This window comes from Gossypium hirsutum, chromosome A11, assembly GCF_007990345.1.
Source record: "Gossypium hirsutum isolate 1008001.06 chromosome A11, Gossypium_hirsutum_v2.1, whole genome shotgun sequence".
NCBI lineage: Eukaryota > Viridiplantae > Streptophyta > Magnoliopsida > Malvales > Malvaceae > Gossypium > Gossypium hirsutum.
Window position 1 is genome coordinate 111,710,063 of NC_053434.1, and position 27,871 is coordinate 111,737,933.

Sequence of the window (27,871 nt, forward strand, 5' to 3'; positions counted from 1 at the left end):
CAGGATCTCTCCATCTAAGACGTAATCACTGGCCAGCCTCCTCAACATTCTCTTGTCATTCTTAGTTGCTTGGTTTGGGTATTCACGATTTTTCACGTATCGCAATATGTCCTGATACAAAGGGTTGTCGTCTTTTTCTTCTTCCTCGTCAATGTTACAACAGTGGGCTGGAGCATCATAAATGCTCATTTGGATAGGCTTCACATCCTCTGGTCTATTTACTTTGATCATGGAAGCCAATGTAGCTAAAACGTCGGCCATCTGATTCTCGTCTTGTGGGAGATAACAAAAAGTGATGTCGTCAAACTCCTCAATCAATTCTAGGACTATCCTTCGATAACTAATCAACTTAGGGTCTCTTGTTTCCCATTCGCCTTTGAGCTGATAAATTACCAATGCCGAATCCCCATATACCTCAAGTACCTTGATTTTGCGTTCCATAGCCGCGCGGATTCCCATGATACATGCTTCATATTCCGCCATGTTATTTGTGCAATCAAAATCTAGTTTACTGGTGAAAGGATAATGATCACCGTTTGGAGATACCAAGACTGCCCCAATCTCGTTGCCCATGGCATTTGAGGCTCCGTCAAAATTTAATTTCCAAGTATTGCCTTCTTGTGTGCTTGCTTCAGTAGTTGCCACATACATCAGATCCTCATTTGGGAAATCAAAGTTCAAAGGCTCATAATCGTCCAGGGCTCTACTTGCTAGAAAATCTGCTATCGCGCTCCCTTTTACAGCCTTTTGATTCACATAGGTTATGTCAAATTCAGATAGTAGAATTTACCATCGGGCCATCCTTCCGTTTAGAGCAGTTGACTCCATCATGTATTTCAGAGGGTCTAACTTTAAGATTAACCAAGTCGTATGGTACAACATGTATTGTCTCAATCTCTGAGTAGTCCAAACCAATGCGCAACATAATTTTTCAATTGGCGAATATCTCGTTTCGCATTCAGTGAACTTCTTACTGAGATAATAGATCGCTCTTTCTTTTCGTCCTGACTCATCATGTTGGCGAGCACGCACCCCATGGAATTCTCAAATACTGCCAAGTATAGTATCAGTGGCTTGTCAGGGCAAGGTGGCATCAGTACTGGGGCGTTGGACAAGTAATGTTTAACTCTTTCGAAAGTTTTCTGGCACTCCTTATCCCATATACCTGGATTGTGTTTCCTAAGAAGACGGAATATGGGGTCACATTTCTTAGTTAATTGTGAAATGAATCGAGCGATGTAATTTAGTTTTCCTAGGAAACCCCGAACTTCTTTTTGAGTACTTGGCGGAGGTAATTCTTGTATGGCCTTAACTTTGTCTGGGTCAATTTCAATTCCCTTTTCGCTGACTAAGAATCCTAGCAATTTTCCTGATCTAGCCCCGAAAGTACACTTGGCTGGGTTAAGTTTTAGCTGGAATTTCCTTAACTTTAGAAACAGTTTTCTCAAAACTTGCACGTGTTCCCCTTCTGTTCTGGATTTTGCGATCATGTCATCAACATAAACTTCTATCTCTTTATGCATCATATCATGGAATAATGCTGCCATGGCTCTCTGATACGTTGCTCCCGCATTTTTCAATCCAAAAGGCATCACTTTATAACAAAACGTCCCCCACATTGTTACGAATGTGGTCTTTTCCCTGTCTTCAGAAAGCATCTTAATTTGGTTGTACCCGGAGAAGCCATCCATGAAAGAGAACAGTGAGTATCCGGCCGTGTTGTCTATCAAGGTATCGATATGAGGCAGTGGGAAATTATCTTTTGGGCTGGCTTTGTTCAAGTCTCTGTAGTCCACACACATTCGCACCTTCCCATCTTTCTTAGGAACATGGACTATATTGGCTACCCATTCTGAGTACTTGACCACCTGTAAGAAACCAGCATCAAATTGCTTCTTAACTTATTCCTTTATTTTTAGCAAGACATCAGGCCTCATCCTTCGGAGCTTTTGTTGGACTGGTTTGCATTCTTCCTTTATAGGCAATCGGTGTACCACGATATCAGTACTTAACCCTGGCATATCTTGGTAGGACCATGCGAAGACATCTTTAAACTCTTGAAGCAACTCAACAAGGTCTTGCCTTGTTTCCTTGGCAATGCAAGCGCCAATTTTTACCTCTCTGCCCTCTTCTAATATCACAACTTCTACTGATTCCTTATAGGGTAGAATTTGTTTTCCTTCTTCTTCCATCATTCTTAACAAATCCAGAGATAAAACGCTGTCTTGGTCACCTTCAAAATCTTGAGGATCATCTATACTCATGTCTTGTTCAAATAGAGACTCTGAATTAGTATCAGCGTCGCTCATCTCGTTGATATCTGAAGACCTGTTATTGGAACAAATGGAGGCCCAAATAAAAGAATCTAAGAATACTTATATGCATAGTATGATTATAAAGGGAATGAAAAGAATGAAAGAATATTTGCTCAAGATGAAACTGAATGATAAGTTTTCACTGAAATTAGATTTTGGACATGTGCCTTTTACAAAAGATTCTTATCACCCCTGGTTCAGGGCAACAAATGTTCTAAATATTACTCTGAATTAGTTCTAAATGTTACAGGGATCTCTTCTGCAGTTCAGTTGTTTAGAACGCCTCTAGGGATGTAGAAACAAGTCCCTGATATGTTTTTTAGTTCTTTCTTCAAAGGCACAAACATCTTTACTTTCCAATCCATCGATATATTCAAAGAATTCTAATTCTTTTTCATCTATCTGGCTCTGTACTAAAGTTCTGAACTCAATACACTTTTGGATTTTAGGAAATTTATTGTATGCAATGAAATGTAATGTTAATGAATAAAAAGATGCTTGCAATGAAATGTAATGCAGATACATGAATGCAAAAAGAGACGTTGATTCTTGATTCAATTCTATTAGAACAACTTTACTAGAAAACAAATCTCTTTACATAAAGCGGATACATATACGGCTTTGCCCTCATATGCGGAGACATTCGATCATTTTCTTCGTTCGAGCGTTAAGATAAGTCTCACGAACTCTTCAAAAGGGACGTATCTTATATCTCCTTTTTACTCAATTCGGGCCGTGACTCGTTGCTCACTAAACCTCATGGTGCTCGTTGGCTTCTCTTTTAAGAAAGTTCAGCGGCTCTCGAATAATCCTTGTCACATTAAATTCTCGGGCCACGGAGCAATGGTTGTGTGGTCCTCCATTAAACAATTATCCTTCTCTTATCACGTTTTTTTGGACCACATTCGGACAACCGTATTATTATCCACTTTATCAAGAAACCCATTTCCTTATGACAAGCTCTCTATTTAACAACTGAACGTGAATCAACACCTCTTTTTATGATGAAAATGCAATGCAATCATAACAAAAAGAAAACAGGTTAGTACAAAGCAAAAGCAAGCAAGAATAAATAGAACACCTATTTGGGTGAATACTAGGGGTTCGAAGTGGTTCTACCTAGGGTGGGCTCCTAAGGTTCACTACATGAGGTTTGGTTCTAAAGTAAGGGTACTCGAACCAGCAGATTCCTCGATCCTCACCCATTATAGGCTCATGCGGACCGAGTTCGGTTCAGGGGGATACATTTCTCTATGGCCATGCGGAGATGAAAATCTCACGAAGACATAGGTACGGATGTATCCCGGAAGCGATTCACTATCCCATGCGGAGGTGAAAACCTCACGAAGGCGTAGTTTCTCACTCCCACTTAAAAGGTGTGACCAACGGTCATGCAATGGAATGTGCAGAAATATACACCTAAACTCTAAACAAAGCAGTAATTATAAACAAATAATAAAAGCCAAAATAAAGGCAAAAAGCAAGTTTTCAATTTTTGACACAAAGACAAAAAGCAATCAACTCGTGGCTTGACTCTCTTATTTAAAGTCCCCAGTGGAGTCGCCAAGCTGTTGACACCATTTTTTTGGATGAAAACGGGGTCAACTTGGATTTTGAAAATAAAACGAAAAATGGGAGTCGCCACCAATCTTTTTTCATGAGGTGTGATCGGGTCACCTCGTAAAATGGTTGTTTTGAATAAACGATTTAGATTTTATTAAAACAACGATTTTGTCTACGAAATTCAGAAAAATGGGTTCGGGAGTCGGTTACGCACGAGGAAGGATTAGCACCCTCGATACGCCCAAAATTGGTACCTAGTTGATTAATTTGTGTCTTTGTGTCGAAAATTAAAAACTCGAAAAGAATTTTAAAAATATGATCCCTCCTTATATCGTGTTATTTTAAAAATACTCAAATAAATCAAAATGGAAAATGCCTCCTTATCTCGAAGTAACAAGATATTACATCCAGTAAGTTAGGACACGACACCTCGTATTTTTTAGAGTAAGCTTGCCCTTCATTTTTTATTTAAACCTCATTTATTTTAATTTTAAAAGGATATTCGATTACTTAGAATCAACGAGAAAAATCGAAGCTCAGTAAGTTAGGGCACGATTTCTCGAATTTTCTAAATACGGAATATTGCCTTTACTTTCGAAAAATCCTCATATCGAGAAAACCACGTGTCATATCCAATGCGTTAGGCCACAACATATTGAAATCCCGATAATGAGTTTTTATTTATGTTTTTTATTAAAGAGCATTCTCGAGTATTTAGATTCAACAGAAAATTAGAACCCAGCACGTTAGGGCCCAATTCTCTCGAAGATCCCAAGTATCGAGTATTACCTTTATTTCCAAAATTTTCCTTTTTTACGAATTTGGGTAAAAATTGATGTGACGGAATAACAATTACGATAATGCGAGTAAAAATAATACGAGCAAAAATAACAAAAGTAAATATATAAAAAATCAATTATATACAATAACAAGTAAATAAACAAAATAAAAAAAAACTGAAACATTTTTAAAAAAATAATAATGGACACCTAAATAAATAAATAAACATAAAGTAAAACAATAATAATAATAAAGAAATGAATAAAATTTTAAAAATTTTAAAAATGTATGTATGAATTTTAAAAAATTTAAAAATACGAAAAAAAACTATGTAGGTATATATATATAATGAAAATATGTATGTCTATACGTATATATATGTGTATGTATAAGAATTATAAAATATGAAAACATAATTACATATATATAAATAACATGCGCATGTGTGTATATATATTACATAAAGACAAAAAAAGATATAAATATGTATATTATAAAAATAAAATGACGTAAGTATGTACATACATTTATAAATATATGAATTAAAATATGTAAATATATAAGTATATATATATGCATGTAGAAAATATGAAATATAAAAAAATATATATTTAAAATAAATAAAGAATATGTACATATATATAAAAATTATAAGATATAGTAAGAAATGTATATGAGTATGTATATCTATAAATTATAAAAAAAATATGTACGTGTATGTGTATTTAAAACATGTATGTATATATAATGACTTAAATCAAGTAATACAAATGATAAGAAAAATATTAGGTAAATAAAATATACATATATATATACATATATATATAACTTAAAATAAATATTAAAGGAACTCCCCTTTTACTTTTTTTTAAAAAAAATAAATTAAATGAACTAAAGGATGAAAATAAAATCAAACCAAAATCTGGGGTTCCAAACTGTAAATAAATAAAAAGATCGCCAGGGACCAAAATAGGATGCGTTGGGAAGAAAGAAGGACTGACTGAGCAATATCCCCGTCTCTTATGCGCTTCGTTTTGACATGGGCCAGAACGAAATAAGAAACAAATTATGCAGATAAATTAAAAAGGAAAGAAAGTAAGAAAAACGGACTGGATTAAAAGAACTAAAAATGAAGAGGGACTATCTACACAAATAACCCCAAAGAACCAAACATGCAGATTCCCCCCAAAAACGACGTCGTTTTGCGTCTAGGGTGGGTTCCAACACACTGCCGCTTCAGCTCTCCATTTAAACCCTCCTTTTATTTTTTTGTTCATTTATTCCCCCTATTAAGAAAAATCTACAGAAACCTCTCAAAGCCTCCCCATGCCTTCCGACGGTTGGGTTTCACACCGCCGTTTATCCGTCCATCGTACCGCCACTATACCGGCGGCCAACGAAGCGACAAAGGGGCTTTTAGAGCCTAGCCTTCGGGCGATTTGAAAAGACGGGTCTTTGAACACCCACGAGCGCCGAGACTGAGGCTCGTAGCTCCCCCCTTTCAGATCCGGGCCAGCGACGGAGAACCACACACCGACGGCGCAGTTGTGAGGTATCTCCGGTAAGCCCCCTTTCTTTACTTTGTTTTCGTTAAAAAATATGTATATATAAAATAGAGTAAAACAAAATAAAATAACAGGTCTGGAAAAGAAAAAACTTAGTTTTCTTTTTATTTCTAAAGTTTGTTAAATTGCCCGAAGAAGCCATTACAATGCTTTTGTTCAGCCTATATAGCAAACTTTTACAACCCCTAAACTTCTATTTTTGTCGTTTTATGCTTTGGATCCTTGTACTGTTGCGTGTGGCTTCGTTTTGCAGGTGCCTGTGGCCGACAGTGGTGGCAGAAGCGTGCGAGTGGAGGCGTGGGCTGGAGGCGTGGCAGACGAGGGCGTGGCAGACGAGGGGGCCACGCATGGAAGCTTGCGACGGCTAGCTTGGGGAAGCAAACTAGGGTTTGCTGAAAATGGGGTTAATCTTGGGCTAGGGTTATGTTTGTTTTGGGTTTAGGGTTAATTTTGGGTAGTTTGGGCCATATGAAATTTGGGCTGCAATTTAGACTTTATTTCATGTATTTGGTTTATGTTTTATTTTTATTTTGTTTTTGTTTTGGCACTGGGCCCGGGCAAAATGGGCTCGTACAGAATTAATATTTATTTGATTCATAACATCAAATTTAATTAATTTTTTAATATAGATTATCAAATAATTAGGATTGTGAATGAATGAAGTTTGAAAGAAATGAATTTCTATTTAGTTTCATTTTATTCATTTTTAATCTTGATTTGTGTTTAATTTGTGTTCGATAATAAGTCCAAATATTGTATTAAAATTCATTTATTTAAAATTACTTATGTGTTTGTTTATTTAAGTTGCATGTATTTATATATATATATATATATATATTAAGCAAATATTTTGCAAACATGTTCGTAAATATATAATTGAATATGCTCACGAATAATTAAAAGTCTATCCATAATTAATAATAATTTCTTATTTGATAGAATATTTATTTGATAGAATATTAGGGAAAGAGGAGAGGAAAGAATGACAAGGTTTAAACTCGTACTATCTAAGTGCGAGATGAAAATATTAATCATTACTTTAAACAAATCTTGATCAAATATAAATCTTTATAATTATATTATATTTATATTATATTATAAATAAAATAAACATACAAACAACAACAATATTATTAATTATTATATTATAGCACAGTGATGATATGAATGAAAAAAATTATGTAACTGATATATTTAAAAAAATAATTTAAGAATTAGATGTTTTAATTAAAATGATAAAATATTGAAAATTGTGGTATTTTGTGTTTGAATCACATCAAGCATATTTTTCTGAATTTTACATAATTTGAAATGACAAAAAAATCCCCATAATTATATTAATTATTTTACAAAAGGAAAAATATTTTGTAAATACTCAACTAAGTTAGAAAACCGGTTGAAGAGTGATGCAAACTCATAAAACTTCTTAAATATGGGAAAATATTATTTATATTCGTTTCTACTTTTTAACTTGTAAAAGAATATAAAAAAATTCATTTATGAAAATTTCCATTAATATACGTATTATATTTGTTTTTAACATAAAAATATTTAATCTCGTAAATAAATAAATAAATATAAAAAAATGGGCCAAAAGACAGCTCCAATAATGGGGCTACTGTTTTTTTTTTTTTGGTTTTGTTTTGTTTTTTAATTAATTTAGAGGAAAAGGCCCAACCATTTTAGCTGCAGTAGGTGCGCACAACCTAAATCTACGCACCCGTTCTTCACAACATGCTTCGAAATAAAAATCAGAGATTTTCAGATCAACCGATCGATCGCGCGAAAAAAAGGGAAATAAGGAAAGAGCTGTAGACGCCTTCGAAACTATGGCCGGAATCGGCGATGACGTTGGATTCGGCGATTTCTTGTTCTTTTCTTCCTCATCGTCACATTCAATCAATGGTCCTCAGTTCTCCGCCAAAGACATGACCACCACCGCTGCCGCCGCCAACGACGACGACGACGATGATTGGGGAGATTTCATCAACTCCAGCAATAATCTCTCTCGCACTGAATCTCTTCCCGTCAATAACTTTCAGTTTGATTCCTCTCCCGGCTCACCCCCTCCAACTCAATCCGACTCGGCTCCGAGCCGAGTGGAATCGGTGAAAGCCCAATGGGACAAGCTGACTGGAGCTTTACCGTTGTCGATTTTCGGGGAAGAAGAAAAAGAGGATGGGGGATCTGACGCAGTGGACGCAGGGTTTAATGGTGTGAACAGTTCGTTTTCGTTCCCTAAACAGGACGGAAATTTGAAGGAAAAAGGATCGAATTTAAAGGATGTGTTAGCGGATTTGTATAAAGAGAAAGAGAAGGGGAATGAGGCAAATGGGTTTAGGTCGGGCCTGGATGTTAAGAAGGCAATTGATTTGAATTCTAATGCGGGGACTTGGAATTGGAACGGATCGAATTCGGGGTTGAACGGATCAGGGTTGAAGGTGGATGCATTGGATTTGAGTACTAACGGTCCTGCTTCGGTTAAAAAAGAGGAGAATTTTGGTTCAAATGGGTATGCATTTGGGATGGAAAGAACAGAAGTGAATATGGGGTTAAGCGGGTTGGATTTGAGCTCAAATGGGTCGAGTTTGGGTCAGAAAGGGTTGAATTTGGATTCGAATGCGGGGAATTCTGTTTTGGTTGATGAGGAGGACGATGATGGGTGGGAATTTAAAGGAGCAGAGCCAAAAGCAGAAGCTGCAGCTGAAATTTTGAAGGTAAAGTTTATAGCTCTTTTGTTATTTTGATTGTTAATGTCATTTCCAGTTTTCATGTTTGATTAAAAAGAAGTGAGAAGACATAGAAATTTTGATACATAACCCTCTTGTAGAATGTAGATAAATGACTGTTTAGAAAGTGCTTTTTTTTTTACGGGTTCTTTATTGATGTTGTTTAACCTTTTGTTTTATTAGAGTAATCCAAATGTGCCAATGTCGAATTTCAATATGTCTACTTTGAGTTGGGATCCATTGGGTACAAATGCCAGTGTGCTGAGTTCAAATATTAATGGGGTAAACGCAAATGCAAGTAGGTTGGACCCTAATTTAGTTGATGAAAATGATAAGACTAGTGTTGATGCTGATGATGATGCTGATGATGATGATGATGATGATGGATGGGAATTCAAGGCTGCAGAGCCCGAGACTCGCTTCTCAGCCAGTGATGCTAAGGTTAAACTTTAAAATTTTTTTTTTTTTGGTCATTTCGATAAGCCAGCAAATCCTTGTTAACCAGATATCCACAAAACTGTTCTGTAAGTTCTTTTGCTTTTTGTTAGTGGTGATAGTTTGTTGTTACTAGTGTGTAAGATGTATAATTTTTGCATGTGGCTCTTGTTTATACATAAAGGCAATCCTTTTGTATTTCAAGTTTGATTAATACATATATTTTCATCAATCGATAAGTTGTTCAGGGATTCTATTTTGTTCACTACTGCTGACATTTACTACATTGAAGGTTGAGGACCAGGATCGGGAAAAACCTCAGGGAGCTGAATTCAGCGTTGGGTTTGGGAATGGTGCGAATGGTTCTAGTGATTCTTTTGGCACATCAGATGGAATATCTAAGAAACCTGGTGAATGGGACTTAGGATTTAGTTTCTCCCCTAGTTTTGAATCTCAAAGCAAGCAGAATGATACTAAAGATGGTGAGATTTCTTCTTCAGCTGGGATAAATATTGGTTCTGGCGAAATGTCCTGGGCTTTTAAGGACGCAACTTTTGGACATGAATCGAAGGCTAAGGTGATGAATTGATTGATATAAGTTCATTCTTTTTTCTCTTTTTATATCACAATCAATTTGCCTTATCAAGCTCAATGTTTTTACACTTATATCCATAGGAAGAGCCAAGGGTTGCTGATGCCTCCTCTTCTGCGGTTGAAGGTTTTTCATTTGACGGTCATATCCAGGTATTAGATCATTTTGCTGCTTGAGAAAAATATCATTAAAAAAAAAAAAAACTTGATGGGGCGTTGGTGGATTGGATATGTTGTGCTAAGCTTCTATAAATTGAGCTCATGTTAAGCATCAAATGACTGTTGCATAAGACATACCTCTTCATCTAACAAATTGTATTTTGTTTGTCATTGAGAAAGAAGTTACTAGTGGTACCCATTGGAAAATTTTCTTCTTTTGTTCACCGTTCATCTTCCCTTTAATGTGTGTAGGGGAATGAGGAAACTTCAAAGAAAAACAAAGGAGCATTGCCCCTGTCCATCTTTGGTGATGAAGAAATTGAAACTGAGGATCCATTGAAACATGAAGATGTTTCCCTTCTTAAACCAACCACTACAAAGGGTGGCTTGAAGGATACTCGTTCAAATATATCCATCAATGATCTTATATCAAGTTTATATAGCCAATCTGAGATAAATACTTCTTTAAATCCAATCAGCAATCAAAATGGACCTCTTTCCTCTCAGATAGATGCGGGTTCCAGTTTAGTAAATGGTGATAATTTTGATGACGACTCCTGGGAATTTAAAGGTGCCGTTTCTGGAACTGGAGGAGAAAACCAGAATTCTTCATTCAGTTTTGGAGATTCATATGAAAAATACACTATCAAAACGGAGCTAAATGATTATCTGGACTTGTATTCTAAATTTTCCACTGAATTGTGCTTTGTTGCACTTAGCCATCTTGAGAATATGAAGGTTGGTAGAGTCATTTAATTTCATGTCTTCTCGTCTCCTTTTTGTTGATATCAATGTTTTTAAAAGTATTTTGTTTCTGAAATATGCTTTTAATTAGAAAGATAAAAGTACTGCTGCTCCTTCTGGTGAAGATGCTGAAGTAAAAGCTATTGAGGAGGAAATCCAGGTATGCAGTTATTTCTTATCTTTCTTGCTATGTTCGTTTCCCCTCTCTATTATTTCTGGAGTCTCTTTTATTTGAAAGGTACATGCCAAAAAGATTAGATGAGTGTCTATAAAAATCCCTTTCTGTTTATTTTTCTTGAATTGTGACCCCTTCTAACTTCATACTAAAATCATAAATTTGGAAGATTTCTTTTGACACTGTTTTGTACAGTTTATATTTAATTTAAACAAGACAAATTTCCAATTAAACAGTATTATCCTTGGATTATTATATAGTTGTTCATGTTCATTGAATATTTAATGTCAGGATTATGTCTGTTGCCTGTGGTTGTAGGGTCTATATAATGAACTGCAAAAAGATGGCATAATATCTGAAGAAGTCACCTCAGAGAATCTCCAGTCAAGAAGTATTCACCTTGGTGAATATGCAAAGGTTCTACTAGAAAAAAAGTTTCAAGTGCTGGAATCTGAATATCAGTTATCAGAGAAATTATCATTGGTTCGTATCTTTTGGCTTTGATTCATGGGGCTATATGCTCTTATTTTTCGAGAAATTGATTTGATTCAAATCTTGATAGACACATTAACAAAATGTAAGTATAGTTGTTTCCATCCATTACAACTCCTAGGAGTCTAGGACCATCATTTGGTGGGACTATATCTGGTATTACCCCTTTTATTTTCAGAACTCCCAAACATCAAGTTGATCTACTTTCCATAACAGGCTGTTGTTATGTAGGATTCTAGCTGGTATCCTAGATTCAATACCCATAAGCTTCCCTTCATGCACCTGTTTGTCATATATTTATGTTCATAAATCTACTATTTCTCAGTATGGATGGCTATATCTGAACTAACATCTCCGAATATGAAATGCTATGTAGTGGGTGAATATTCTCTTTTCCATATGATTGGTGATTTTTTTTTTTTTTATTAGTGGCTTTGTCCATGGCATGACCTTGGCTTGTATTTTCAAATCAATAGGCAGAGAAGGATATGGCATCAACAATTGAACTCTTGAAACATGCTGCATCAACATTAAAGGTTCTAAAATTAGGGTCAGCTGAGGATCAATCTTATTATGTATCTACCTGGTTGAGGATTTTGACTGTTTGTGCACTAGAGCTGAAACATGGTTCTATGATTTGGAAGCAGTCATTGCAGAAAAACATCCACAGTCAATTATTGTCTAAACCTCAAGGTGCTTCACTTGAAAGTCGAGCATATAATTTTTTTTTTAACTCTTTGTTGTATTAAGTTTATTGAGATGATATTTGGGGCATCTGCAGGCAGACAGTACATTCTAGCTCTTGGAGAAATTTACAGAATTGTCAAAATTGTCGGATCTTTGTCCGCCAAACTCTACAAACCTTGGATATTGTTTAGTTCTGAAAATCCCACAAACTTCCCTGCTCTTGTGAGGGAGTGTTCTTCTGTGTGGTCAAGTTCAGGACTTGAAGAAGCCCTTCAAAATCTGACTGATTTGACAGATTTAAAATATGATGTTCAAGCTTTACTTGGTTCCATTCAGAGTATTCATGATCCTGATGCGCATGAACTCTATAAACAAGTTTTCTTGGAGCAAGAATCTACATGTTGTCTGTCAGGTTTAACTGCAGGAGCAGTGCCAGGTATGAAATTTTTTGGTTTTAAGCTAAGAACAGGATAACTATAGAATTTTCCCTAGGACAAAGAAGTAGCCGGAGAGAGAGCTATTTCAAGCTGTCATCTGTTAGATGTAGGTAGATCATTCAATGTGCTTGCTCCATAGGGTCTTTAAGAGTGTAGATTCATGGATGATACACCTCGGCCTTTCAGATAACCCTGATTAGTTAGTCCTTGACGTTTTTGAACCTAAGTTCCATAAACTTTGAACTTAATAAAACATTGTCAATGTTCTTGGCTTTTAAGTTCCTTTTAGGGCCAATGTAGGGTGAAGTTTTGATATCATAATCATATTAACACGTTAATTTTCCCCTTAACAGATTAATCTGATCTACCAACCTGATAATCATGCTTAGTTAACAGATTATCTTTTGAAGTATGATAACTGATTCTAAAGGATATCGTTTTACTTGATCTTGGAATATAACCAAGCAAAAGATTATGCAACTCCTCAATTGAATCTGAACTATCTTTTTTAGGACCACTTGAATTTGTCTCTAAAATTATCTTGATTCTCTTTTATCAGGCATGAAAATGGTGCTTTGGGATGGACGGCATTACTTTGTAACCATTGTCAACTTGTGGGCAAATTTAATAAGTCGCAATCCACCAAATTTGCCGCTCATACATGCTCGAAAATAATGCTGTCATGAAAAGACGTACATTTTCCAAAAGTTTCACAGCATAGGTCGCACTGAATGAAGTTTCTGGATTGTAATCAGGGTTGCCCCAGTACTAGAATTTTACTTTGGAAAGAAAATGCAGTAACTCTTTGAGTTATCCAGAATCCGATGTGGTGCAAGGTGCTAGGTGCTTAATTAAGCCAAATATCTATTCAATATTTACTTAGATTGGTTGTCATTCTTTTTGAGAGAGCTGTTATATAGCAATTTGATGTAGAAATCTTGTCTTTATTTATGATTTGCTTGTATTCTATTATTCATTTGCAAACTGGGTGAATCAAATAAGCACCCCCATACATCTAGAGAAGAGTTGTGAGGCAAATTAGTTCATCAGTGTCTTTCTTTTCTCATTTTGTACTACAACACGAATAATTTAAATGAAAAAGAAAAAAGAGGAAAAGAAAAAGTCTTTATTTTGTACCAATTGTGCAACATATGTTGAAACGCCTGTTGGATGTCTTAGAAGCTGCCGTAATGTATAGAGAAATTTTGGACTGAACTGTTTCAGACCCTTGCTTGCTTTCAGAATCATTGCTGTGACCATGGGCTCACACAACCATACTGCTTCACTAATCAGTATTTGAAGCTCTGATCTTTTAATTTCTTTCTTAAATATCTGTGTTTTATGCATACTAGAACTTAGCTATGAAAATATCATATTTTGGAAAATATTAAGTAGAAGTATCATGAAAGCTTTTATATTATGAGTTAGATTGTATTTTGTATCTTTTAGTAAGAAAATGGAGAAATTAGTCCTTGAACGATAGATAAAAGAGCAAAATAGTCTTTTTTGTTAAAATTTACGTCTATTTCTACTATTAAAAACTGACTTGGTTGACAGAATAATGTGTACCTCACATTGATGTATAAAGACTAGTTTCTAATAGTAGAAATTAATGTAATTTTTAATAGAAAGATTAATTTGTTTTTTTATCTAACCTATAGAGATTAATTATCTTTTTTTTTTTAGTAAATGGTAAATTGCAATTTTACTCCTAATATAGGAGTCTCCAAAGTACTTTTACCGAAAATGTTAAAACATGTATGTATCAAATATATATTGGTGTTTAATACTGAGTACTTAATATCCCCTGATACCATAATGCCATGAACCACCAAACATGTTTCCCTTATGCCTTTGTTGATATAGTTGAAGAAGGCAAAATTGGTTGAGCCATGGTTGGAACCCCAACTTCACTCTCCAATGCAAGTTTGGCAATCATTAACCTAAATCTGGACCGTCAACTGTTTCATGTATTAATCAACTCCGTTACAAGCAGTAAACCATTGCCAAAATTTATAAGCAAATTTCTTTAGCGTCCTTGTTGCTTATTTCCTCTGAAACTGAACCAAAAAAAAAGGAAAGCAATATAGTTAAGATGAAGGCTTGAACTTTGGATAGGCCTTTAATATTTGATAAAAATGTCCCCTGGGATTACCTTTCTTGCAAAGTACTACTCTAAAACGTGTGGTTTTTACTTTACAAGTTCTTAAAATGTAAACATGATTTGAAGTATTTTTTTTTCCCTTGTAGGCGTATAAAATGGGCGGTGAGGGCCCTAAGTGTTGGGGTAAATTCAAACCTATTGACCTAATCTAGTTAGAAAATGCATGCTAGCCCTTGGGAACAAAACAAGAATCCAAAACATTGAAATTTCAAAGAGTTAACACATTAATCAATTTTATATTAATGGTAATCAAGAGATGAATTCGGTAGTCAAAGAATGATGATATCCTGATGCATTGCTGATCTTATTCACATTTGTGCATGCTTACCTTGTTAGCTTCAGCTTTCAAGTCCTTACTCAAGCAAGGTTGTTGGGGTTTATGCTTCCGCCATATTCTATCACTGGTTTTCTACTTTGCTTTCCTTCTATTTTACTTAGACTCGACAATGAGTATCAGATTAGGTATTTGTTGAGGGAAAGCCAACTTTTTTCAGAGAAGTCTTCGAATTGTCATCCGTCTGAAGTTAAAAGATCTCTCGATGGGTCGACATTGTCCCCAGGTTGAGCCAAGGTTTTGTCTCTAGACTCTACAAAGAGCTCGAGTGTCTAAAGAAGCCACATTGGACGGGAGTTCACCAAACGAAAGTGCCTCGCCAAGTTGGACTGTGCATGGCACATGGTCACCTACCAAAGAAATGGTAACTATTTGTCATTGGTAGGATTTGAACTCTGTAACACTCCTAACCTAAATCCATCGCTAGGACAAAATTAATACCAAAAAATATAAGGTAACCCTATTTTAGCGACAGATTCAGGTTAAAGGTGTTACAAATCCTAACCTAAATGGAGGCATGGTTCCTATTGTCACCGTGTGAACCATCGCCCAAGCTTCTAACCTCCTCTTCTCCTGTACAGTATCTCCGATATTAGGGTATTAAGTTTATCAAAGTTCATCTATATATGTAGAGGACTGTATCCTTATACCCATAATTGAACATATGTTAGACACAAATATCAACATGGATATTTTTAAGAATATGAAATTGGAAACACATATGCATGGATGAAGTGTCTCTTTTAAGATAAATGTTTTCCCATCCAAGTCTTTTTTATATTATGGATATATATCAATCATTCTTTTAAGTTCAACAACAATCCCTCATCTTTTCTATCATGTGTTGCAGATTGAACTTCCCCAAATTTCTTAACCATCAAAAGAGATATCTTTGCTGAAATACTGAACCAAAAGATCATATAAAAGTATGAAAGAATGAATTATTGATCTCTGTCTTGATTTGTAAACCATTAACAACCACATCAAAATTTTGATCAACCAAAAAAAAAGAGAAACAAGAGGCTACATTTTGTATCCAATATATGATATAAATTCATATTCCTTTTTTTTTGCATACAAGTCTCCTACAAACCAAGAATAATCCTTAGTTCCTATATAAAGAACTTTGAATATATAAGGGGAAACAAAAAAAAAAAACAATAGGAACTATGTATATACAGCTTGTGAAAGGTATATATGTATTGCATTTGCTACTTGTTGTGTAGTGGATCAGGACAAGAAGGGACTTCTCTGTTAATTGTTGCAAAAAACCCATCACTCCCATTATCCAGATTCTGATCCTTCCAACTTCTCTCAGTCTTCTCTTCATCTTCAACCTTCTCTGCTAGTAACCTTGCTCCCATCACTCCATTTTTTAGAGCTGAAATACTCAGCATTATCAACAAAACATACCCTATTAAACCCTTTGACACCATTGTCTCTCTTACACTACAAGCTTAAAGTGGGAGAACAAAAGATCAGAAAGAAAAGAAAGTTTGAACTAGAAAGTTTTTTAAGTTGGTAGAAATGTTATATAGGGATATGCAAAAGCCAAATATTCAAATGGTAAAACTAAAAATTTTATGGCCTTGCATTTGACAATTGAGGGGGATCTACAGACTTTTTTGCTTGGGCACTTTCTATAGGAGGAGCCCACTGTAACAGCTTGCACTTTTCTAATAATTTTGATTACCAAAGTTGTCCCATATGTGATAATAGTGTACAAGAAGTTTTATCTTGGGAAGATTGTATTTTGTTATTTTATTAAAAAAAAGTAAATTAGTTATTATATGTTAGATCAAAGAGTAAATTAGTTATTTTTGTTAAAATTTTATTCATTTGTACGGTTAAAAATTGATTTGACTAATAAAATAATCAAATAGTAACATGTGACATGCCATATGTACCTCATGTTAATGTGTAGAGACCAATTTTTAACAATAAAAATAGATGAACTTCTTAAGAGCAGGACTAATTTTCTTTTTAATCTAATGTGTAAAGACTAATTTATTTATTTTTTAAATAAAACAGACAAAATATAATTTGACTCATAATATAAAAGCTTCGATAATTTCTACCCAATTACACTCTTCCAATTGCTAATACGATTAGCAAAATCTTTTGTTACTCGAATTCAAGATAAGCGTAGAATACTGATATGTGTTTAACACGAGTACATGGTTTAGTACGTGATTAATTGAAATTAAAAGGGTATTTTGGAACTCTTGAGAGTGGATGAATGGTGGTTCATTCTAGTCCAAATCTAAGACCATTCCAGCCATGCTAAGTCAAGCTAATGTCACTCAAATTCCAACAGATAAAAATAATAAAATTTAAAACCACACCCAACACAAAAAAGAAGAAAAAAAGTAATCTCACAAAGGGACCTCATTTTCAGGATCTTACATTTGACCCTTACTGACCCTTTTCTTCCTATTGCTAATGTTCTACATTAATGCAGTTTTCAAGGGCTACCACCACTCATTTTGCCATTTCTTTATGTTATAAAAAATGGGTTTATTTGCCTTTTGAAGAAAACAATACATTTTTCTTATAAAAAGGCATCTTCATCTTTTCTGCTGTTTTAGCTTATAGGGTTTAGGTTTCAAACTAATAATATTTTAATAGGATTTTGTATCTTCTCATGGACTTCCTCATGGCAGCTATTGCCCATAGTGTAAATAATGATTTCTATAATCTTGTGTTTAAGATTTGTCTTTTACTTTTAACCCCCTCTCCCCCTTTTTCAATTATTCTTTTTTTTTTCTTTTACATGATTATGATTTGTGAATCAAAAGTCTAAGCATATCCCTAACTTGCTAATTATAACATTATTAGAAACTCTGTTAAGGCCCCCAAATAAGAGAGAAGAAGCCCACATGTTTTGACTCAAAGGGAGGACATGGAAACAAATTTTCATTGAAAAACATGATGGTTATGGACTCTTCTAAATCCTTTTTTTTTCACGTAGGATCCAAAGCATGAAATGATGTGAAGTTGACCATTGCTTGTGTTTCTCAATTAAGTTTGTCCCCAAAAATTGTTTTTCAATCAGTGTTGAATTATTGGAATGAAAGCTGCAACAATAGAGCATTGAGACATTATTATTGTTATCATTCACCATAAATGGTCAAATTTTTGTTCATGTTCCCTGCCTTTACTCATCTGTCTATATCTTCAATCACCTTTGCAGGGAATTTACCTCTAGTTGTCTAAAACATTAAGTTGACCTCTCGATCGACTGGTAACCAGAAGTTTAACCGATCTAACCGGTATTTCCTAGTTTTCGTGTTTGTTACAACATATATTTTTTGTAAGGAACAAATGTAAATCAAGTTTGAAGAGACAATGGTGAAGAAAAGCCGCAATTACATTGGAATAGTCAATTGCAATTCATATTCCCACAGGCATAAAAATGAATGAATAGATGATGTTTTTACTTGTCATGAATAATATTTTCGCCAATTAAACGGCCGAAGGACAAAAATTCACTTTCTTTGTGATCTACAACTAAACCGATTTAGCTTTATGGAAGAACGGTTTACTCTTATACCGAAACGGTGAACAAATAGAGTTTGAGCACAACAGCAAGACCCAGCTGCAATAGAAAGATGCCAGCAACGATTAAGACCCATCTTTCTCCAGCTGAAGTAATGTGAGCTTTGAGATTAAGTGCCACAAAAGTTGCTGACATGAACCCAGCTACAGCTGCAATTATCCATCTGAAAATTTCCAAGGGGACAACAGATAGACACTGCAACCAAGGACAAATAAAATTTTTAGCTACAAATGAAGTTATAGAACTGTTATATCACACATATATGTCATATTAAATGTTATGTTGTTAAGGACAAGAACGTCCAGATAATATGCCTCACTCGAGCAAAATCTCTGAAAGTCGAGATGTTAGCTTTACAATGAATATTTTCCACATGAACGTTTCAAGCATGAGGTTCTTACTTCTTATTTCCTTCAGACAGTATACTCAGTTCATTCTGAGAGCAATATTCGAAAACCAAAGAACTTACCAGTGCTGGAATAAAGATAAATAATGAGTATCCATATAGACAAAACAGTTGGACAAGGCCTGATGGTGCCGAGAAGTACTTGAGAATAACATACAAGACAAGAGGAACGACAGTGACATAGCCATAGAACACACCAGCAGACCATGTAACCAGATTTATGTCATAATTCCATTCTTTATCCCGGAGCTTGTGTGCTACATAGGTCACAAATGTCCCAATAGACGCTGCTACAAATATAAGAGTGGTGCAAATCCAGAATGGTCCATATCTGAACAACATTGAGCATTTTCAATCACGCATGAGTGGCAAAGAAGGGTGAAGAAAAGACAAAGTGAAATATTTCCAGAAGATGAAAGTTATTAGATGAGAGTTACTGAGAGAAAAATATTTTCAGAAAGGCATACTTGAATTGCATGTCTGATAATATCCAAGAAACTAAAGTTCGGCAATGATAAACTCTTTTTCCTTTTTATTTAGTGTTTTAGGCACCCATTCCTAAATAAATGTTTCTAATCAAGTGAAATAGCAAACAAACTTTATAACTTCTCATACATCCAGACCTGATAATTATTCAATGCTTAGCTCACTATCTTTAAATACAAACGAGCCACGGGGAGAAAACTCACAAATCTGGGTTGGTAGCTGTTTTCTCTGTAAATGTTCCCCTAAATGGATAGAGTGACTCCTTAAGTCTATCCAAAACATCTGTAGTATCAACATCAAAATATGGCTTGTATGCAGCAACTGTGAATTTATGAAGCCATCCACTTGCTTGTGGTTCATCAGAGCCACTAGAAGAGCCACCAGCAGGTCTTGAAAATGAATCTGCCTCAACAAAATGACATCATTTTTCAACCAACATAACAACAAATTTTGTTCATGTGACAAGCTAATTAGAGTCGTCATCTGAACTACACATATCAGAAATGATATTTAAGTCTATTTGAAATTTACTTTCATTAAACTGTTTGATATTTCAAATGTATCATTGATGTTATGGATCATTTTTCATACTAAGAACTTGATCAAACCAAATCCTTAAATTACTAATTCATCGGCATGATGATAAAGCTAATGCAATTAGTACATGCAATGCGACCGGCATCATGAACCCTTTACATAATGCACGATGATGAACAAATCAAAGCACAAGCACTGTCATGACTGAGATTAACCTAATACAAAAATCAAATTAAAAAAGAAAATGAGAAATACCGTCGGCATCAGATGGAGGTAGAGTTCCACCCGAGATCTTCCCCTGCACACCCGATGGAGGAAATGTTTGAAGGCCCGAATCTACAATAATTAATTAATTTAAAAATAAATAAATAATACACACAAATTAGATACCTTAAAGCTAGAACAACACTCTTAACACTCCATTATCCATTAAATCACAAATTCAACTCATTGATCAAATTCCGATCATCCTTTCATTTCCTACATTTCTAGCAATCAAACAATTATAAAAATACAATAATTTCAATTCAGATCCATAATTTGACAATTACAATAAAACGAGGACCTGCGAATTGGACCGGGACACGGCCGGAATCCGAAACGGCCTGTGAAATTAAGGATTAAAAACAATTAGAGAAAGAGATCTAATCAATTTTATCCCCCCCAAAAAAAGAAAAACAAAATTAAATTCCTAAATTGATAATAATTAAAAAAAAACAATTCGTAAAACAAAACCTACGGGTACGGATCCAGAAACTTTCTGGTTATCAATGCTGGTATAACCTCCGGACATCATCTTTTCGTCTTTTTCCTTTCACTTTCTTTTTTCCCTTCTCTTCTCTTCGTTCTACAGATCTTCTCTCTCTTGTTGAAGTCGAGAGGTTTTTATTTTTATTTTTTGTAAATAATTTTTCCCGTTTGTTTTGTGTCAAATTGAGCGAAAATTTTGGATTAAGACAGGATCCGAGAATATCGGCCCAAATAAAAAACATGGATTTCGGTTATTGGACTAAATTGGGCTTGGCTCTATCCATTTTACATTTAAATCAACGTATCTCGTCAAATTTTCTCATAATATTTTATTAACGTCTTCCTCGAAGGAAATTATGGAAGCTGCCAAAGCTTGTATTTTTGAAAGACTCCAATGCTTTCTATTGCCTAAGTTACGAAAGGTGATAACTATTGAAGGGGTCTTTCAATAGAGTAATAGTCGAGCAAAGTAAGGGTATTGCTGAAGATAGACTAAACCTGATTATGGGTTAATTCATGAAGGCTTGTTCGATAAGCGGAAAGATTCAGATAAAAATATAGGTTTGAAATTTTAGCTTGGGTAGAAAAGTGACCCGTTTCGAATAAGTTTTTTGTCTGAGCCTAACTTAGCCCGAAGTTGAAAAAAAATATATTGCTTTTTGTTGCTGTTTTGGTATATTTCCGCTATTATATTATTATTATTTTATTGTTATTATCTGTATATTATATAACTATTGTTTTATTGTTAATTTTATTACTATTTTAAAAATATTTGTTTACTAAGTTGTATATATCTTAGTGTTATTTAAGTATAAATAATTTTTTAATTTATTTTCAATTGGTTGAGAAACATATATTTTAATATTTTTAATTTATTTAATATATTATATTTTTAATTTTATTTTTACATAAAAATAATTTATTCAACTATAAAATTTTAAGCTTTATTTTTTAAAGCGAGCTAAACCTAAAAAAACAGGCTTAAAATTGTATTGAGGATGAGCCCATATTGAGATGTGGACATAAAAGAGCATTTATGGGGGTGTTGGTTGCATCAAAGTGCATAAAAGATGAAGTCATTCTTCGCATGTGATTGGGTGAAGTTGATGTGGAGGATGTTTTATAATTTATTGCTAGTATTTTTGACAGCTATGTATAACTTATATTTCGCCAGCAAGGAAAGACGAATTCAGAAGATGCAATGGCCTGACTCCCTTTTAAGTAAAATGTGTATATCGTAAATTTGGACCTTCTCATTGTTTAGTAATACAATTTAATTCTTTTTAAAATAAATTTTTTCTAAAATTTGACCCCCAACTATTTATATTCTTATTTTGACCCCAACAAAATTTTCTGATTTCACCTTTACCAACAAGTATGGTTGGATCTAAAGCTTGTTTTCTTATTCAATTGGGTTGGTATAACATTAATTTATTAATTATTTCAAAAATATGTTGATACTATGTGATGCAAAATCTTTCATCTTTTATAGTACAATTTTAAAAAATCAATAGTTTATAGTTTTTTTTAGGAGTATAAAAAATCTTTAATTTAAAAAAAAAATTAAGTCCCTATTTTTATTTGTACTAAATTAAGTATTTGAACTTTTAAAATGCATAAAAAAATGCTCTTAAACTTTTTCAAAAATAATAAAGCAATTAAGTCCTACCTTTTTTTTATACTCAATTAGGTACTTGAACTACCAAAATGCATAAAAAAAACCCTTAAGCTTTTTCAAACAAAATAAACCCTTACTTTTTTTTTGCACTCAATGGGGTGCTTTAACAATTGTTGATCGTTAAAGTTAACCGCCCTAATTTTTTTAATTAAAGCCATCACGTTTCACAACCACCGCGTGACATGTGGCAAAAAAAATTATAAAAAATAAAAATTATAAAAATAGATAAAAATTGTAAAAAATATAAAAAAGTGTAAATTTTTATAAAAAACATAAAATATAGAAAATATATAAAAATATGGAAAAACAATTATAAAATTTTATAAAGTCGTAAGAAAATTTTAAAACTATAAATAAATATAAAATTTGTAAAAAATTTAAAAATTATCGTACTAAAAGAAGTATCTTATAATTTTTATTGATTTTTATTTTTTATAATTTTTCACCATATGTTACACTGTGTTGCAACACATGATAGCTTTAACTGAAAAAAAATTGGCAGTCGTTAACTTTAACGATGCATTTTATAATTTTTTTATGATTTTTATAATATTTTTGTCGCATGTCACATTGTGGTTGTGACACAGGGTGACTTTAACTGAAAAATTTAAGGACAATTAATTTTAACAGTCAATTGTTAAAATACCTAATTGAGTGCAAAAAAAAGGGACTTAATTATTTTTTTTAAGTTTGAAGGTATTTTTATGCGTTTTGACAATTTAAATATCCAATTGAATGCAAAATAAAAGCAATGACTTAATTGTTTTTTTTTTAAAGTTTAAGTGCTTTTTTTGATCCAATTGAATGAAAAAAAAACTTAATTATTATTTTTTAAAAAGTTTTAAAGGTTTTTTAACACTCTTTTTTGAGTTTTTTTTTTTTTTTTGGTTAAAGGATAACACAAACAACACCATGTACTACCATAATGTAATTAAAACCATGGGCGTGTGACTGTAGTGTGTCAAACCGTTGGCTATTACCGGGAACTATGTATGATGTAAATATTCAGCAAAGGAGACAAGGAAATGACTGATAAATTATTCAACTTGCATCTGATTGTCGCTGAACAGCTTAATTGTCAAAATCACATTTTCATATACCTTTCACCATATTCTACAAATATATATATATTAAAGAAATGGCATTTATAATACTTTTAATCACAAAAGAATTCTGAAAAACTTTTAAGCCCTTGCCTGTCATGGTAAGACTAATTCAGATAACAAGTACAAAAGAATCATAAGCTATGATATATGGCCAACAACAGCCATTTCCAAGTTTTGAGCAAAAATGCTCCCCTCTTCTAACCAGAAAAAAAGAATGACAGATAATGCTATACTATAACTCGAACAGGATATGCAATTGTACTATAAGTACATATTATGCGAGTGTCTTCGCATTGTATTCTGGCATACAGGATTATTTCGAGGATGAAGCAAAAAGAGAGAGCTCTGGTTGGTTTACCTACTAGAGCATCTATGTTGCTGCAGCTATGCTTTGTGTTCTAATGAAGCCGGATTATTAACTTGATCTCCAAGTAATATCTGATAGTGTTCATATCATGCCTTTTTTAACTTACCCCTTGTAAGCAGCAAATACCTTTGGATAGCAAGTATAAGAACCCAAGCGGTGGCTGAAATTTTTTCTTTGATCATCAGAAGCAAAGCGGAGCTTAATACAGTCTTTGTGATTTGAGCCTCTATTCCTTTGAAAAAGCCGGGAATCCCTTCCTTTTTCCAGATGTTACAGAAAACACTTGACACTGTTTTCCGTGGTTTTCGTTGAGCTCTCTTAGTTTTATCATCATCTTCGTCTGGATCTGAGGCTTGGATCATTACCTTGCACCTGCATTGAGTAGATAAACACATTACTTCCATATAGCGCACTCTAAAGCATGCTTTTATAGTGTCAAGATTTGGAAGAGCCCTCTGTGAGGGTCTTCCAGAGCCCTTTTGATTTTCCATATGCACTTGTCTGCATTCTTGAGGAGGCTGTATCCAGAGGCTACAAGTGATAAACCAAGTATTTTACATAAACCACCAGCATTAAAATACATATGCTCTTCGGACAGCAAAATTGTACATGATAAAGAAAGATGGTTGAAAGTTGAAACTTTAATGGCAACAACATCAGTATCTTTTCCACTTCAGTTCACAAATCAATAATGTTAACAGTACTCTAAAATTTCTTATTACCGGTCAACTATCCCCATGATGTAAAACAAAGGAGTAGTCAATCGAAAGGTCATTCGTAATCAAAGTATTAGACAGGAGTGTCCAATGATAAAAGATAAACCGAAGACGTTGCATTCTAAATTTCAATGGCATTAAAGTTTCATTTTCTATTCTTCTTCGATATTTTTTTACAGAAATTTCAATGTAGCACGTTTTTGTCATGTTTAATCTGTCTTTGTAGCAACATGAAATGCTTCCAAGCAAAAGTGCAAGTCATAAATGATTGTAGTTTCCAAATGAACATGGAAGATCGAGTGTTCCATATTTTCCAAAGTATCCTACAGTTCAATATCCATACACTATGCAATAAGGATTGGAACAAAACGAAAACATAAGTGACTCGTCTTACCTGAGTGACAATAGCAGTACAAGCCCCTGCTGCCGCAGCAAGAATCAAGTTTGCTTTTGTCCCAATCGACTTGAAACCACTCTTTTCTAGATACAGTCTTTTGAAGTAGCTATATCCATAAAAATAAACAAATTGTGCAATAAATGACTGTAGGTTTTTTGTGCCTAATCCCTGGTATAAGGAAAGAACTTGGCGGTTAGATATCGCTTCCCATAATACATCTGACAGGTTCCTACATAAGATAAGAGAAATTAAGATCAGAAAACTGACAAGTTAAAATCCTAGAACTTCCTGCATTGCCAAAAGGCCTTGTAGTACGATCAAAATAGAATAAGCATCTTCATTTTTCAAGCATATTATCAAAAGGTAAAACACATAACATGAACAGTGAAGTGAAGGGAACTAAATCTATAAGGTAAAAACTGTTGCTCAATTACAATTCATATGATCCAATTCAATTAACATGACTAAATCTATAAGGTAAAACTGTTGTAAATTCATTCAAAGACGCAACCCCAGGAAAAAAAAGTTATTTTATTTTTTAAACCATCTAACAATCAACACAGCTAATAAAAAAACCCTGAAGCCATATTAACAAAGAGAGTCATTTCAACACAAATTCACACATTAAAAAAAAATCAAATTTCAGAATTACCCGGATCATCATGATCACAACAAAACAAACCCAGAATTTAGAAACATCAAAAAATTTTAAAAAGAAACTCGAAAACAAGAACTGGGTTACCTGTATTTTCGTTGACCATGGTCTTGAACCTCGACTTGATACTTGGTTTTGCAAGTGTCAAGAGGGTACAAAATCGTGGTGCTTAACAATGACCCTAAAGCACCTGAAGTAGCCTCCGATAAGGACTCTAAATCAACAGCCATCTAAAAGATTTTCTTCTTTATTTATTTACTCTCTTTTTTTTTCTCTATATTTTGATTAGGCTTTCTAAATTAGAAGTTGAATTCTATGAAAGTTGTTTTGATCTGGTTTTTAATATATAAATAGGAAGAAGGAAAGGGAGGTAGCTGAAAAAGAAAACACGCTAGTGAGATGGAGATGCGCTGTCGTTTCTTTGTATTGGGATTTGAAAAAACGTGGGATTTCTCCGTCCATTTTAACGGCAATGCTTACGTCAGTTGTATCGTTTTTAACGGATCAGTATGAGCTGGACAGTCGGTAGTTCGTACCGTGGTAATTTTTACTCTTCTTAGTAGTCGCCCAAGTCAGCCGTTACTAACGGCGTTTTGTCTCCATAGTTATTGATTAGTATATTTCTGACAAATTGGATAAATTGATAGTATTTGGATGATTTTTTAAACATAACTTAAAAAATGGTAATTATTAGAATTGAATCAAATTTTATTTTTGTTTAATTTATCATGTAAAAAAATATTTATTTAAAATAGTTAAATAATTTTTAAAATTTATATAAAAATTATTTTTTTAAAAATTATATAAAAACTTGATTGTTTTTTATTCACTTAAAATTTTATTTTTAAGAAATATTTATAAAACAATTAAAATATTATTCAATAATAAAAATAAATCTTAAAAGTTAAAATGAAAAATCGAAACCTGAACAAAACTATCATGGTCGGTTCAAAAAAATTTCAAAAAGATCGATCAAATCGAACCAAATTTATCTTTATTTTTGTTTTGATCATCCAATTCAAAAAAGATTTTCAATTTTACTACCAATATTATCAATATTAATTTTTTTTGCCACTCATTTGTTAAATTTTTTTTAAATCTCAATTAGATCATTAGCGGATGGATGATACAATTTTTTTTATTGATACAACGATAAATTTAAGACCTAATATTTATATATTTTATTAATTTGATCTTAATTTTTAATAAATTAAAATTTTTAATAATAATATATAAAAATTCCGAAAAAAATCTAATTTGCTTTTTCAGATTTTCAATAAAAAATTCGTAAAGAAGATTTAAAGTTCTAAAAAGTAAAATATAAAAGCTTTGTGGTAAAATTAAAAATGGTATGACTTTGAATTACGGCGATGATCAACGAAGGCGAATCCAATTGAATACATGCAAGTAGTGAAAGTGGGATAAGTAAGTAAAGACTAAAACCACCAACATGGTTATGTGGTATCTTTGCATATTTGGGTGGCGGCTAGTACTGATTATGGGTCGGTTTACCGTCTAGATTCGAAGATCTACATGAAAAATGAGAAGATTTTAGTAAAAGTATAAATCTAAAAAATGAGTTTAAATAAAAAATAAGATCTATTTTTTAAACGGGCTAAATATTTGGTACTATTTTTTTACCTAGGTTAGCCTAGCTTGAATTTGGCTAAATTTTTTCTGCTATTGTTGTTTTGATGTTATTTTGCTATTATTTTACTATTATATTACTATTATTCTATTATTATTGTTTGGGAATTGAATCACTTTTATTTTATTGTTAATTTTACTGTTATTTTAGAAGCATTTGCTTGTTAAATTGTAACTATTTTAGTGTTATTTAAGTATAAAGATTTTTTAATCTATTTTCAATTTATTGGGAAACATTGATTTTAATATTTGTAGTGTATTTGATGTATTATATTTTTTAAATAAATAATAATATAAAAATTAATACGGAAAGGTTGGGTAGAACCAAGCTCAGGTTTAGCAATTTTTTATCTGTTTGGGCTTAGAAAAAATTGTAAACTAATTTTTCATATCAAAC

General features: G+C 33.3%; 3 protein-coding genes across 3 annotated transcripts; 1 reads left to right on the forward strand and 2 right to left on the reverse strand.

Moving 5' to 3' along the window:
• The first annotated feature begins 7,913 nt into the window (after nt 1–7,913).
• LOC121209332 (uncharacterized) lies at nt 7,914–13,808 on the forward strand. The gene is made up of 10 exons (XM_041079856.1): nt 7,914–8,940; nt 9,136–9,393; nt 9,680–9,964; nt 10,063–10,131; nt 10,390–10,875; nt 10,973–11,041; nt 11,375–11,539; nt 12,025–12,241; nt 12,330–12,671; nt 13,232–13,808. The coding sequence occupies exons 1-10, from the start codon at nt 8,053–8,055 to the stop codon at nt 13,345–13,347; spliced, it is 2,895 nt and encodes a 964-aa protein (XP_040935790.1). The 5' UTR covers nt 7,914–8,052; the 3' UTR covers nt 13,348–13,808.
• A 4,714-nt stretch (nt 13,809–18,522) lies between these two features.
• LOC107958658 (protein YIPF1 homolog) lies at nt 18,523–21,090 on the reverse strand. The gene is made up of 6 exons (XM_016894485.2): nt 20,898–21,090; nt 20,724–20,763; nt 20,414–20,494; nt 19,825–20,023; nt 19,199–19,466; nt 18,523–18,924 (listed from the first exon to the last, which is right to left on the reverse strand). Exons 1-6 carry the CDS (start codon nt 20,952–20,954, stop codon nt 18,718–18,720), a joined length of 852 nt encoding a protein of 283 aa, XP_016749974.2. The 5' UTR covers nt 20,955–21,090; the 3' UTR covers nt 18,523–18,717.
• A 2,622-nt stretch (nt 21,091–23,712) lies between these two features.
• Nucleotides 23,713–26,165, reverse strand: LOC107887340 (peroxisomal adenine nucleotide carrier 1). The gene is made up of 4 exons (XM_041082138.1): nt 25,915–26,165; nt 25,170–25,401; nt 24,500–24,590; nt 23,713–24,456 (listed from the first exon to the last, which is right to left on the reverse strand). The coding sequence occupies exons 1-4, from the start codon at nt 26,055–26,057 to the stop codon at nt 24,146–24,148; spliced, it is 777 nt and encodes a 258-aa protein (XP_040938072.1). The 5' UTR covers nt 26,058–26,165; the 3' UTR covers nt 23,713–24,145.
• Nucleotides 26,166–27,871: the final 1,706 nt, after the last annotated feature.